The 14,899-nt window shown below is 45.2% G+C and overlaps 1 protein-coding gene and 3 pseudogenes across 3 annotated transcripts; 1 reads left to right on the forward strand and 3 right to left on the reverse strand.

Annotated features, from left to right (window-relative positions):
- Positions 1–307: 307 nt before the first annotated feature.
- On the reverse strand, positions 308–1,318 carry LOC102425349 (annotated as a pseudogene).
- Positions 1,319–1,682: 364 nt separating this feature from the next.
- LOC102434933 lies at positions 1,683–2,594 on the reverse strand (annotated as a pseudogene). Its single transcript, XR_001349103.2, has one exon. The product of XR_001349103.2 is annotated as a mediator of RNA polymerase II transcription subunit 6 pseudogene (transcript).
- A 3,411-nt stretch (positions 2,595–6,005) lies between these two features.
- LOC102435437 lies at positions 6,006–6,902 on the reverse strand (annotated as a pseudogene).
- A 2,208-nt stretch (positions 6,903–9,110) lies between these two features.
- On the forward strand, positions 9,111–13,677 carry FAM136A (family with sequence similarity 136 member A). Of its 2 annotated transcripts, XM_023757419.1 has the most exons (4): positions 9,143–9,279; positions 9,833–10,040; positions 10,132–10,272; positions 12,272–13,677. In XM_023757419.1, the coding sequence occupies exons 3-4, from the start codon at positions 10,138–10,140 to the stop codon at positions 12,458–12,460; spliced, it is 324 nt and encodes a 107-aa protein (XP_023613187.1). In that variant the 5' UTR covers positions 9,143–9,279; positions 9,833–10,040; positions 10,132–10,137; the 3' UTR covers positions 12,461–13,677. The 2 variants fall into 2 exon arrangements, with proteins under 2 accessions (XP_006093014.1, XP_023613187.1); XM_006092952.3 differs by lacking the exon at positions 9,833–10,040 and having other exon boundaries at positions 9,111–9,279.
- Positions 13,678–14,899: the final 1,222 nt, after the last annotated feature.

Raw genomic sequence — 14,899 nt, forward strand, 5'->3', positions numbered from 1 at the left:
CAGGTGGCTTCCGTTCCCTGGGCCTCAGTTTCTTTCTGAGTGGGAGAAAAGGGATAACAAAGCACTCACCTCATAGGATTGTAGTGGGAATTAAATGAGATAATGCATGTAAAGCACTTAAAACAGTGCCTGGAACATTGCCGTAATTGCTGGCATGACCCTGATTCCAGTGGCTGCTGGAGACAGCTCTAGTTTGGTTTGAAATGGAAAGGATGCCTCAAACACTGTGTCACCTTTAGATAATTTTTTTTATTTTATATTTTTTTAATATCTAGATAAAAAATAGCGAGCCATTTACAGATCTCTTTCTCTAATCAGAACCTCAGGTGTATCTATAAAGGTACTGTACAATATATAAACATTTACAACCAGTACATCCATATTTGCTTAGCATTCCAAGGCCACATTGCTAAGTCAGAATATAATCAATACAGTGACAGGTTACTTGGAAAAAAGCCACATCAGACTGACTTGAAAAATGGGGGGAAGAAGCAAAATACAAGGCCATATTTTTATTTATTTTTCCATAATACAAATTTATTGTGACACAAATGTACGGTGTTTGAACAGAAAAAGAAAGCCCCGCTGTCGCCTAGAAAGAGGAGTTGAAGCAGCACATGGGAAGCAGGGCGGCTCCGGGATGTCAGGTGTGTGGTTAGCGGCTCGGCTCCATGTATGTGGAGATGTCCATTTCTTCAGGAAGCTCCGCCGCATTGACTTCAAACCGACCTTGAACCTCATTGAGGATTTTGGCATCATTCTCATGAAACACAAAAGTGATAGCCAGGCCTTTGGTGCCAAAGCGACTGGCCCGGGCCACCCGGTGGAGGTAGGTGTCCGAGTCCCCAGGCATGTCATAATTGAAGACGATGTTGACTCGCTCAATGTCCATCCCTCGGCCAAACAGATCGGTGGCCACCAGGATCCGCTGCGGAAAGTCCTTGAACTGCTGATAGCGTGCTAGGCGCTCCTCCTGGGCCATGGCCCTGTGGATGGCCATGGCTGGGACGTTCTGTTGCACGAGTAGCTGGGCCAGGGCCATGCAGCACTGCACCGACCTCACGAAGATCACCACCTGGTTAAAGTCTAGCTCGTCCAGGAGGTCGACGAGTTTACGGTTCTTGTCGCTGTCTTCAAGCTTGACATAGTACTGCTGCAGCCCATGCAGCGTGAGCTTGGTCTCACAAAGATAAATTGATGCGCATGAAAGGAGAGTTTGGGTATTTTTTTCAATTACAGTTGAAATACAATATTTGGAAGAAGAATATCTAAAATAATTTCAGCAAGCTACGAATATTCGTTGTTGTTGTTTTTTCATGAGCTATGGGTTCACGTTTATTGGCATTTGATAGAGTCCTGACCATGGGCAAGGAGGCAGCCAGAGGTGTGGGTAGGAAAATAACATCCTACTCCACATACAATTCACTCTATTAATCTATCAACCCACACCACTCCTATCCCAACTAGTAGTCCAAAGAAAAGAAAATGGCCCAGGAACACGCTGTGCTGCTCTCTTATCAGTCTGCTGAGCCTCAGAATTGGAGAGTGAGGAGTATTTGAAGCTCTGTCCATTTAGTTTCACAACAAAAAATAAGCAGAGGCAGGAGGTGGTGGCAAAGACACTGGCAGCCATACATCTTGCTAGGTCTTTATAGCTGTGTCTCTGGATTTCTTCAAGAGCATAAAGAGCAAGCACATTCTATACAAATGAGAGTTGTGACAAAGAATTTCAAAGTTCAGGAGCCTGTCACAGTATGAGGTATAATCATGGACAAGAAGTCTTACAAGCGTCTCTTGTCCAATACTCACTGAAGTCTCATGCGTTTTGCAGGGGGACCTTCAGTGCTCACTGCCTGTTGGATGTTCTTTGTGGTCTCCTTCTCATCAGACTTCACAGTTTCTGCTGTAGGTTCTGCCTCTTTCTTTGTCTGATCCACTGGGACAGGCTTTTCTCCAGACTTTTGCTGCACAAATTTGGGTGGAAATTTTTGTCTGAGGTCTAGGAGTAAAGCATCCACACGTTGCCTCTGGAAAATAGAGATGGGTTCTTCTTTCCTTTTGGTTTCAGGTTTAACTTTTTCTTGCTCTTCATGATCTTTGAAGTGCCACCAATACCCTTTGGAAGGATGATATCGACAGTATGACATAGCTTCGTCAAAAGCTGACTGAATGCCGTGCACCGCAGTCAGCACTCTAGAGTTTATAACTGATGCCAAGTCTGGTGCCTGGTAGATCACTCCAGCAATGATATAGTAATCAGCCAGTGGGATAACTTGGGTAGGGGACTGCCGCTGTTGCTTCCGGATGATAAAAAGAATGGGCTCTTGAGCATGTAAAAGGATGTATTCCACTCCAACCATCTGATTTAAGTGTTCTAATGTTAGTCTCTGCATTTTGACCACTTCGTTATTACACGTTCTGTTGTAAAAAGGATTACTTCTTTCTGAAAAGTAATCTAGGACACTTCCACTGTTCAAAATTGGGATCCATGTACTGTCAACCCAAGAGATTCCCAGTAGATTATCTTGGATATCCACCGCCGCCATAATTCCAAAAGTGTTCGCGGGTTCTCCTTCCAGCGCAGAGAAGACGTAACCACTATGACGACGGAAGCAGAGGGTTGCTGGTCCTCCGGACCCTGAGGAGAAATGCAGAGGGGAGCACAGTGCGGGACCCACAAGAGAGCAGGGAAGGGGAAGAGGCCAGGAGCGCAGGGGAGCTGCTGGGAAGTGGAGCGGACCGAGAAGAGAGTGAAGCCGCTGGGGTCTCAGGCCTCCTTTATAAGGGCACAAATCTCATCGTGAGGGCTCCACCCCCAGGACCTAATCCCATCATGAGGGCTCCACCCCCAGGACATAATCCCATCCCAAAGCTCCAGCTCCTAATCCCATTAGCTGGCAAAGTAGGATTTCAATTTATGAATTTGGGGCATGGTGGGAGTCACAAGCATTCAGACCATAGCACTCATCTTCACTTCTGTGCTTTATGGTCCTAAATGATTTAGAAAAATGGGCTCTAGCCAGTTTGGCTCAGTGGATAGAGCAACAGCCTTCGGACCAAAGTGTCCCGAGTTTGATTCCGGTCAAGGGCATGTACCTTGGGTGCAGGCCCAGACCTGGTCACCGCTCCTGCAGAAAGCAACCAATCCATGTGTTCCTCTCACCTCGATGTTTCTCTCTGTATTTTCCTCTCTCTTTCACTCTTTCTAAAAATATCAATGGAAAAATATCCTCAGGTGATGATTAACAACAACAAAAAAATGGAATAAAGATAGAATTTGAAAACTTTCCTAAAATTAGCCATTTGGAGAAATAATTGTGGTAAAGCAGTGCTTATTTAAGAAACTAAATCCTGTCATATTCCTTTCAAATCCCCTAAAACCTTGCCACATAATAGTAGCCATCCCTCTAAAATCAATGCTTATAGGCATAATTAAATAAATACATTTTTTATTACTCAGAATGAATCCTTCCTATGAACTGCATGTAGCTCTGTGCTGCGACTTTAAAACTGCCTCCCGCCATTCCCAAGAATAACCTGAGTTTTCTGGGCTAATGCTCAAGGTGTAAAGGGAAGAGACGTTGGTCCAAGACTCAGAGATGAGTCCTCATCCAAGGAATGGACATAGATGAGTCAGTTAAGTGCACTGAACCTAACCTGTAGAATCTGTAAAATTATGATTCCCAAACTATTAATTATTTTTCTAAATCTAATGATAGAAATTGGGTGCTACAATTTGCATTTTAAGACTTTGAGATTGTTCCTATATGTAATCCTTAAAAGGCCAGGCCCTACTGAATTTTCAGCACTGTCAGACAGGCTGCTGTTATGAGAAGGCTAAATCGTTTGGGGGTTGTTGTTGTTTTAATATACTTTTATTGATTCTTAGAGAGAGAGGATGGGAGAGGGCTAGAGAGATAGAAACATGGGAAAGAGAGGAACATCCTCTCTCGGCTGACTGCCTCTTGCATGCCCCCTACTGGGGATCTTCAGAACCCAGACACATGCCCTGACCAGATTGGGAATGGAACCAGCAACCTCTTGGTTCCTGGGTTGATGCTCAGCCGCTGAGCCACACCAGCCCGCCAGGCTAAAGAGTTTCAACAAACCGATCAATGAGTCTCCAGCCCTCTCTGTGCCTGTGCCTTTGCCCGTGTGACTTTGCTGTTCCTCCCATCAGGAAGAAGAGTACACCTTCCAACCCCTTCATTCTCAGTGTTTTAGAATCTGATTGGTTTTAGCCGATGGGATAAGAACGGATGTGATGCAAGAGGAGGCTTGACAATCTGGGCTTGCTCTGCTGTGCTTCTGCATCACCAGGAGGATGGGTCCAGCTGGCCCACTGTCCCAGGAGGAGGAGGAGGAGGAGGAGGAGGAGGAGGAGGAGGAGGAGGAGGAGGAGGAGGGTCACCCAGAGCAGAGCCCAGTCACCAGCCAGCCCCGCCTAAACCAGCTGCCTCCAAGCCCAATCCCCAGACATATGAGTAAGCCCAGTCAAGATCACATGTTGGCCAACCTAGCCGAAGCCTTCAGGCACCTGAGAAATAAATGTGCAGTGTTGTGTGCCACACAGCAATTTTGTGACACTAGCTAACTGCCACAGTTCAGTAAAAATTTTTGAAGAAAAGAGTGAATGTGGCTTCTTGGAAAATGTTCATTCTCCTAGATATTAAGACAGTTATTTATTGAACCAATAAATAATGGAAAGGTGCCCTACCCCCAATATATAAGCTGCATATCCATGGGGGCTCATTTTTTAACATTATAAAAGTGATCTTGGTGAAATAGAATACTCCTAAACTGAATGAAAATCTTTTTTTTACTACAGTGCTGCATATCTGTTTGAAAGTATATATTTGTGCAACAAGCGGCATTCAGAGAGTAGTTAACGTCTGACAGTGCTTCATCTGTGCTTTCCAAACTGTATCAAAACTTGTCTTGGAAAAAAAAAAAAAAAAGCCCTAACCGGTTTAGCTCAGTGAATAGAGCGTCGGCCTGCGGACTGAAGGGTCCCAGGTTCGATTCCAGTCAGGGGCATGTATCTTGGTTGTGGGCACATCCCCAGTGGAGGGTGTGCAGGAGGCAGCTGATCGATGTTTCTCTCTCATCGATGTTTCTAACTCTCTATCCTCTCCCTTCCGCTCTGTAAAAAAACAATAAAATATATTTGGGGAAAAAAAAACTTGTCTTGCTTTATTCGTTTATTTAACTTGTAGCTCAAAGGAACAATATGCATATTACACACAGTTCCACTGATTATACAGACATCAAACTTACTTACTTTTTTAATCCACAGATCCTGATCACAAATTCTATTGCGTATTTTAAGGAAGCCTCGCTAACCATCTATTGTAGTTATCTAAGCATAGTTAGAGCATAAAAGAAACTGGTTAAAGTTAAATTTCTACAAATGGGAAGTAAATTTGGTAGTAAATTGTGTAAGTAATGGTCTGATTGGTCCTCCAGTTTGAAACTTGAAAGAAAGTAATAGGATTAAAATTTTATTTTATCATATATTAATATAATTCTGATTATAACTGCAGCACACTAATTCTTAGAAAGAATCTGAACAGAATCCAGTTTTGGTTTGGATTTTTGTCTAACTATATTTTCTGACAAAATTCCTAGATGTTAAATGCAGTGTGGTATCCTAAATTGGATCCAGGAACATCAAAGTGCGTTATGACAAAAAATTGGTGAAATCTGAGTAAAATTTGCAGCTTAGTTAATAATAATATGCAGACGTCTTAGTTTTAACAAATGTTCCATGTTACTGGAACATTAGGGAAAACTGGTGAGGGGTAGACAAGAATTCTCGGTATAATAGTTGGAATGTTTCTATCAATCTAGCATTATATATATATATATCTGACTGACTTGAAAAGTGGGGGGAAGAAGCAAAATACAAGGCCATATTTTTATTTATTTTTCCATAATACAAATTTATTTGAAGCTCTGTCCATTTAGTTTCACAACAAAAAATAAGCAGAGGCAGGAGGCGGTGGCAAAGACACTGGCAGCCGTACATCTTGCTAGGTCTTTACAGCTGTGTCTCTGGATTTGTAGGCCACTCCTCGACTTCTCAGCTCCCTCACGATTCCTTGGGGCAGGCGACCAGTGACTGACACTGCATACACTCCAGGCTGAAAGGTACTGACTCACTGCCACTTGGAGACCCAGCTGTCCTCTGGACTCATCATTGCAATGACTCCATCAAAGGAAGAGCTGGTGCAGTCGTACACCACCTCTCGGTTACCCTTCATCTGAAGGTATGCATCACAATTATCACAACCATCATATTCAAACTGGTCTATAGTCTTGACCAGCGAACACAACAAACAAGCCCGCAGATGCCGTGTGTCCTTGGGCACGGTCTTCAGAGCCATCCTCTCCACAGGAGCAGAAGAGCGAAATTCTCCAAATGTTCGTCTTTAACTTTTATCTAAAATGAAACAAATAATATATTTTCACTATTCATTTTCAATCTTTCATCAGTTGCCAACTCCAACAATTATCCTTTCAAGTTACCCTTAGAATTAAATCATCTTTTGATGAAAGCAATGAAGTCAAGATTCTATGCAGTGCTAGTGTCACAATCAAACTAATTTTAAAATATGACAAGGTGCACGGTGGTCCTCCTGCTCATGACTAGTCACACCACATGGGACTCACTATGAACTATGAAGGAAAAAATCGTATCTTACAATGGTACCTGTATGGTCGGTCGGTGCGGGCCCTCTTCCAATTGCAGACTTCTGACTTCTTGTATTCTCACTTGGGGAATGTGGCAGGCAGCTCTCTCAGGCCTCCTTTATAAGGGCACAAATCTCATCGTGAGGGCTCCACCCCCAGGACCTAATCCCCTCATGAGGGCTCCACCCCCAGGACCTAATCCCATCCCAAAGCTCCAGCTCCTAATCCCATTAGCTGGCGCAATAGGATTTCAATTTATGAATTTGGGGCGTGGTGGGAGTCACAAGCATTCAGACCATAGCACTCATCTTCACTTCACTGTGCTTTATTGTCCTAAATGATTTACATTTTTTAGAAAAATGGGTTCCAGCCAGTTTTGCTCAGTGGATAGAGCAACAGCCTGCAGACCAAAGTGTCCCGAATTTGATTCCGGTCAAGGGCATGTACCTTGGTTGCAGGCCCAGACCTGGTCACCGCTCCTATAGAAGGCAACCAATCCATGTGTTTCTCTCACATCGATGTTTCTCTCTGTATTTTCCTCTCTCTTCCACTCTTTCTAAAAGTCAATGGAAAAATATCCTCGGTGAGGATTAACAACAACAACAACAACAAAAAATGGAATAATACTGAGAATTAGCCATTTGGAAAAAAATAATTGTGATAAAGCAGTGCTTATTTAAGAAATTAAACCCTGTCATATTCCTTTCAAATCCCCTAAAACCTTGCCACATAATAGTAGCCATCCCCCCAAAATCAATGTTTATAGGCATAATTAAAATAAATACATTTATTTATTACTCAGAATGAATCCTTCCTATGAACTGCATGTAGCTCTGTGCTGTGACTTTAAAACTGCCTCCCGCCATTCCCAAGAATAACCTGAGTTTTCTGGGCTAAAGCTCAAGGTGTAAAGGGAAGAGATGTTGGTCCAAGACTCAGAGGTGAGTCTTCATCCAAGGAACGGACATAGATGAGTCAGTTACGTGCACTAAACCTAACCTGTAGAATCTGTATAATTATGACTCCCAAACTATTAATTATTTTTGTAAATCTAATGATAGAAATTGGGTGTTACAATTTGCATTTTAAGGCTTTGAGATTGTTCCTATATGTAATCCTTAAAAGGCCAGGCCCTACTGAATTTTCAGCATTGTAAGACAGGCTGCTGTTATGAGAAAGCTAAATCGTTTGGGGGTTTTTTTGTTTTTGTTTTTAATATGCTTTTATTGATTCTTAGAGAGAGAGGATGGGAGAGGGCTGGAGAGATAGAAACATGGGAAAGAGAGGAACATCCTCTCTTGGCTGACTGACTCTTGCATGCCCCCTACTGGGGATCTTCAGAACCCAGACAGGTGCCCTGACCGGATTGGGAATGGAACCAGCAACCTCTTGGCTCCTGGGTCGATGCTCAGCCTCTGAGCCACACCAGCCCGCCAGGCTAAAGAGTTTCAACAAACAGATCCATGAGTCTCCAGCCCTCTCTGTGCCTGTGCCTTTGCCCATGTGACTTTGCTGTTCCTCCCATCAGGAAGCAGAGTACACCTTCCAACCCCTTGATTCTGTGTTTTAGAATCTGATTTGTTTTAGCCGATGGGATAAGAATGGATGTGATGCAAGAGGAGGCTTGACAATCTGGGCTTGCTCTGCTGTGCTTCTGCCATCACCAGGAGGATGGGTCCAGCTGGCCCACTGTCCCAGGAGGAGGAGGAGGGTCACCCAGAGCAGAGCCCAGTCACCCAGCCAGCCCCGCCTAAACCAGCTGCCTCCAAGCCCAATCCCCAGACACATGAGTAAGCCCAGTCAAGATCACATGTTGGCCAACCTAGCCGAAGCCTTCAGGCACCTGAGAAATAAATGTGCAGTGTTGTGTGCCACACAGCAATTTTGTGACACTAGCTAACTGCCACAGTGCAGTAAAAATTTTTGAAGAAAAGAGTGAATTTGGTTTCTTGGAAAATGTTAATTCTTCTAGATATTAAGAGAGTTATTTATTGAACCAATAAATAATGGAAAGGTGCCTTACCCCCAATATATAAGCTGTACACCTAAGATCTGAGCATATTTCTGTACGTTAATTGTAAGTATTGAATATGTGTTAAGAGTTGGAAGAGAAGGAAGGAAGAGAAGAAGGGAAGGGAGTAAGGCAGTTGCGGTGCCCGGTGCAGGATCAAGCGAATAAGCCGTCGGTTCCCGGAGGCGGCTAGGGCAGGGTGCCCACGCCGGGAGCCGGCGGGGAAGGAGGTAGCGGGCGGGGAAGGAGCCACAGCGCGGGGAAGCGGGGAGCGCGCGGGGAATAAGGAGCGGGCGGGGCAGGAGGGAGCGGGCGGGGCGGGGCAGGGGGGGAGCGCGCGCGGCGTGCAGTTGCTCCTCTCGGCCGCCAGGCGGCGGCGTGGGCAGGGAAGGACGGCCGCGGTGACCCGGGAAGCGGCGGCGAGGGGGCGGGTCCGGGCGCGGAGTCCATGTGGGCGCCGTCGCGGCGCGGTGCAGCGCGGGGTCGCCATGGCGGACGTGCAGCAGCTTCGGGTGCAGGAGGCGGTGGACACCTTGGTGAAGAGTCTAGAGAGAGAGAATATCCGGAAGATGCAGGTAGCGGGCGGGAGCCGACTCGAGGGAACCCGGGCGGTGCGGTCCGGCATCCCCGGCCCCTTCCCGCAGCCGCCCCCTCCCCGCAGAGCCCGGTCGGGGCCCCTGGGGTCGCTGTGGCGCCCCCGGAAGTAGGCCTGGCCCTCGGGCAGAAACTCTAGCGCTTCGGCCGAGCCGATGAAATGTGTGCGTCCTCGCCAGGCTCAAGGCCGTTTATCGCCCGGCCTGCACGGGGGTGAAGGGGGCCGGACCAGGGTTAGCGAGCCCCGGGGTGAGGTGTTGCCCCGCCACCTTCCCCTCTGGCCCGGCCCCTGTGCACGGGCGCTGCCCGCGGGGCAAGCCCAGCCCAGGTGAGGGACGGGAAGGCGAGAGTGCTCCGCCCCTCGGTGGCCAGGTCATGGCCAGGTCTCGGGGCACCAAGCGCTGGTTTATATGTTGTTCCGCTTTGATCCCCTGATATTTTGTGGTGTTGGTCCTGCCTCCCTGACAGGATTGTGAGTTTCCCTTGCCATTAATTAATGGATGGGTTGCCCCCTGGTGCAACTTCGATTACTAGGTTGCTGGCCTCTGAACTCTGCGGTATAGGCACCTGGTTTTCAGAATTTGGCTTCCTCTGACCCACCGCCACCTCCGTGTCCACCCAGCCCTGGAGGCAACAGTTGCCACTGAGATAGGAGCAAGAAGGCTATGAAACACTCTGCGAGGCACTGAGGATAGTTTTCCCGTTTGTGGTCTTAACGTCCCGATGGCTGGTCTGAGGAGAGGTGCAAATATATAGACCCTCCCCCTAACCCCTGTTGCACTTCATTGGTCATCTCTGTCCCTACCTGACCTCTCTCTGCCCTCCCTTCCCAGGGCCTCATGTTCCGGTGCAGCGCTGACTGTTGTGAGGACAGCCAGGCGTCCATGCAGCAGGTGCACCAGTGCATTGAGCGCTGCCACGCACCTCTGGCTCAAGCCCAGGCCCTGGTTACCAGCGAGTTGGAGAAGTTCCAGGTGAGCAATATCCCAGTGCTACGGTCAACCAGTCTAAACAGAGTTTGAAATTTTGGACACAATACTGGAGATCGAGCGCTGTATTTCCCATAGAAACAATGAGTTACGGAGGGAGTTCGTAACCAAGAGCCCTATGCTTTCTTTTTTCTGTAGTTACCAAATATAATATGTATGTGTACTGTATAGTACAGATCTTTCTAAAACATATATTCATTCATTCATATAATAGCAGAATCCCCAGGAAAGTGGGATAGACTAGTCTTAAAGCGTACAGATTAGAGCAAGATCCTACCATCATCTTATGGATTTACACACCCTGGGTGTAGCCCCTACTTGACTCCCTGCCTCACAAGTCCCTCTGAGGTCACTAGGAGTCCCCCAAATCCCTGTCTGGAGCAAAGGGTAGCCACAACTTCATTTTACTCCCCTCCACTGAGTATATTTTTCTGGAACTTGGGGGAAGCAGGGCCCATTTCTATTCAGTTCTTCATAGTCTGGGATTCTGTTCACATGGATAAATTATATTCTTTTTTTTTAAATACATTTTATTGATTTTTTAGAGAGGAAGAGAGAGGGATAGAGAGTTAGAAACATCGATGAGAGAAAAACATCGATCAGCTGCCTCCTGCACACCTACTGGGGGTGTGCCCGCAACCAAGGTACATGCCCTTGACCGGAATCGAACCTGGGGTCTTTCAGTCCGCAGGCCGATGCTCTATCCGCTGAGCCAAACCAGTCAGGGCAACATGGATAAATTATATTCTAATGTGCTACATTTTTATATTCTGCTACATAAAAATTATTTAAAATTGCTGATAAGAATAATGTCTCCAAAATCATGAAACTCCAAAAGATTTTTGTGTTTATTTTGACACCTAATTTTATAAATAGGGTCTTTGAAATTTTGACTCCTGAACTGCTGTAGAACATTTCAGCCCTCTCCGCTCAGGCTTACTCTTCTCCTGTGCCAGAACTGCGCTTGCCACTCCTCTCCATTGGGCTAAATCCAGTGGTCATTTCTCATTCCTCATCTCACTCAACCTATCTGCGTCATTTACACAGTGCATCACTTTTGCTCTCCTTGAAACGCTTTATTTAGTTGGCTACCAGGACACCTCACTTTCCTGGTTTTCTGTCTCTCTCCTTAGCCATCCTTTTACGACCTCCTTTGCTGGCTTTTCCCCTTTCCAGCCTCTGAACATGGGAATCCCCAGGGCTGTTCTTGAACCTTTTTTCTATCTAGTTCTCTGGTCTCATGATTATAATTATCATCTATTTGCTGACAACTACATATCTTTAGACCAACTGCACTCCTGATCTCCAAATTCACATATCCAGCGGTTTCCTCAACATCTCCACTTATTTATTTTGTTGGTCTGTCTACCCTTAGTGGAATATAAGTTCTATAAGGGCAAGGACTTTATCTGTTTTATTCATTGCTGTATCCCCCATTAGGAGAGTATCTGACACACAGAAGATACTCAATAAGTAATTGTTGAGTGTTTTTCTATAGCAAGGACAGACATTAAATAATCAAGATGTTTGTAAGTCTTTCTCTAATTGAGTAACTGGTCTCTAGTTACTTCTCACTTCCTGGAAAGGGCTTCTGTACAATTTATTCTGTCATTTACCTGCTTTCTAGTAATGCTTTGTCTGGGCCCTTCTGGTGCCACCCTCTGTTTCAATCAGGATAATCCTGGTTAATTTCACCATAGGGTCTCTTTAATTCATCAGGATAATACATGTCAAGCCAAAACACAGCAGGTCTTCAAACAACGTCATTTGTTATAACATGGGTAAGAAACTGGAGGAACTTGACTCCTGTATACAAATTAGCCTATGGTAAACTTGGTATCGTTATACATCGTTTCACCGCAGTTCCATGACAACGTTAAGTGAGGACTTACCTGTATGTAGCACAAGGCCTGGCACGTGATATGCACTCGGTAAATAGAGGCCAACTTCTTAGCCTTCTCTGTTCTCTTCCTTCTTGCCACAGGACCGCCTGGCCCGGTGCACCATGCATTGCAACGACAAAGCCAAAGACTCCATAGATGCAGGGAATAAAGAGCGTCAGGTGAAGCGGCAGCTGGAGAGTTGTGTGACCAAGTGCGTAGATGACCATATGAACCTCATTCCCACCATGACCAAGAAGATGAAGGAGTCTCTCTCATCCATTCAGAAATAGCAGTCTTTGCCATTGGCCATGGAGGCTGAGGGCAGGAACCTGTTTAAAATGAAGAGTGCGAATGTTGGTCTTTTAAGCAGTTTAGGGATGAAGAAATTAAGGATGGCAGCAAGTTTAAGGCATGTGTCACTTGCCTCTGGACAGGGTTCTTTTATGTTTTAATCCTAGAAAGTGAAATGGGGGGAAAAACTGGTGCTAAAGTTTGGGTCAGAGAGTTTTTGATGTGGCAAATGCTTATCCTGGCAGCAGGCATTTCCCTCAAATGAAGCCAGAGCCCTCTGAGGTACCGACAAGCTGACAGTGTCCTCTAACCTGCCAGTGGTCTGGTGGGAGGGGAGGAGAGGTGTTTCTGTTTGTTGCCAACCTCCTGTTTACCAGAAGCATTACCACACCATTGTCCATAAGGTGTGAAACAAAACCCATGAGGTTACTAATTGAGAAGTGGAAAAACGGTTTCTGAGTATTTGTTTTGTTTGGTTTGGTTTTAGGTACAAGGGCATAAAGTTCATTTAAGATGTGGAGTTGAGGGAGGGAGTTTGGATAAGAACTTGAAAAGGTTTCTTTGGATAGATATCGTTTCTGTCCAAGATGCGGACATGCATTTAAATGCTCACACATTACACCTTTCAGCTCGGAAACCCTACAGAAACATGAGAGGCAATGTCACCCTGGACATGGAAGCAGACCTTCCTTCTCACTGGCTGCCGTGATGGGTCCTAAGCCTGTCTGCAGCAGTGACGGGACAATCTTGCCGTGGTCCTCCACCTTGAAGGGCAAGAGGGTTTTGATTGTGCTGTATACCAATATCCAGGAATAAACAGTGAGAGAGGAATTGTTGCTGCTTCATTAAGAGTTATGAAGTACTGGATTTGGGAAAAACCTGGTTTTCAGGAATGAAACCTGAATCCAGTATTGCTTACGTAGCCGCCTCAAATAACAGAGCCCTACTGAGACAATCTTTTGGCAACAGGAAGATCAAGGGAGAAAAAAGAGGGGCAGCCCCCCATTACCAAATACCACTTTTGCCGGGCCCTTTGCAACATACAGTGTTCCTACCCCAGCTCTGGCACCTTACTGTTTTGATAAGGAGCTGCTGTCTTTTTACCAACTTATTACTTGAAATGATAAAATAGCTTGTCTGTTTGCTGTTTCAAGACTGTGATATATTTTCCTAATGGTCTGGTTTTAAAAAATAAATAAGGTTTAATTTTCCTCTACTATTGTGTTTTTTATATCTGGGCAGTGAATATATAACTTTCTAAGAATGCTTTTCCTTGTAATGTGTGAAATAAGTTTCTTATGAGGTCCAGAAGAGTGAAAATTATGTGTTATGGTTTGGATGCAGGACTAACAGCAGGAGGTAGAAAAGATACTGTTATGACCCCTCAAGAGAAGATGCAGTGTCTAGGATTTTGAGTACCAAGAGAATACAAAATATATTCGTTTAACTAAGTCTTTACTATCATTGGCATTTCAATACAGGGGTGGGCAAAAGTAGGTTTACAGTTCATATGGAAAATACAATAATTAATAAATAAGAATATAAGAATAAAGACTGCTTTGTGTACTCACAACTATAAATCTATTTTTGCCCACCCCTGTAGAGCCATTCCTGAATATTAGGAATGAATTCAATTTTAAGAGAATCAGCCAGTACTTAGAATCACCAAGGCTTTTCTATTTTGGTCCAAGTCTTCTCTAATCCCTATTGTATTTCATTCATTAATGTGGATTCCCCTATTTTGGGTAAGTTAACTGAGAACAACTCAGAAACTACTTTTTACACTTAACGCTTTTGACTTGAAAATTAATACCTCGGAGAGTTTGTATGCTGTGCTTCATGTTTTATGTATGGGATCAAGGTACATTTCACATTTAAGTAGGGATCGGTAGGCAGTGTTACAAGAATAGCAAGACCATCCCATCGGGAATCTACTTCCGGGCTCTGGATTCAAATTATTGGAAATTGAGGCATGTCACCCTACTTGGTGCAGAGGTCACTAATTGCGATGTTAAAGGAACCCCAGGCTTAGCAAGCAATATGCTGTGGGAATACATTCCAAAAAATTATCAGGGGCCCACCTATCTAGAACTTATTTTCATTTGCTAGAAGTTAATAAAATAAAGGACGCGATCCACTAAAATTAGGATTAACCGGTGTTGTTTAAAAGGGTCGGGACCTGCCCTAGCCGGTTTGGCTCGGTGGATAGAGCGTCGGCGTGCGGACTCAAGGGTCCCGGGTTCCATTCCGGTCAGGGGCATGAGCCTTGGTTGCGGGCACATCCCCAGTAGGGGGTGTGCAGGAGGCAGCTGGTCGATGTTTCTCGCTCATCGATGTTTCTAACTCTCTATCCCTCTCCTTTCCTCTCTGTAAAAAACCAATAAAATATATTAAAAAATAAAGAGTCGGGACCTATATCTCAATCTTACGGAAGAGAA

This window comes from Myotis lucifugus, unplaced genomic scaffold (assembly GCF_000147115.1).
Source record: "Myotis lucifugus unplaced genomic scaffold, Myoluc2.0 scaffold_108, whole genome shotgun sequence".
Taxonomy (NCBI): Eukaryota; Metazoa; Chordata; class Mammalia; order Chiroptera; family Vespertilionidae; genus Myotis; species Myotis lucifugus.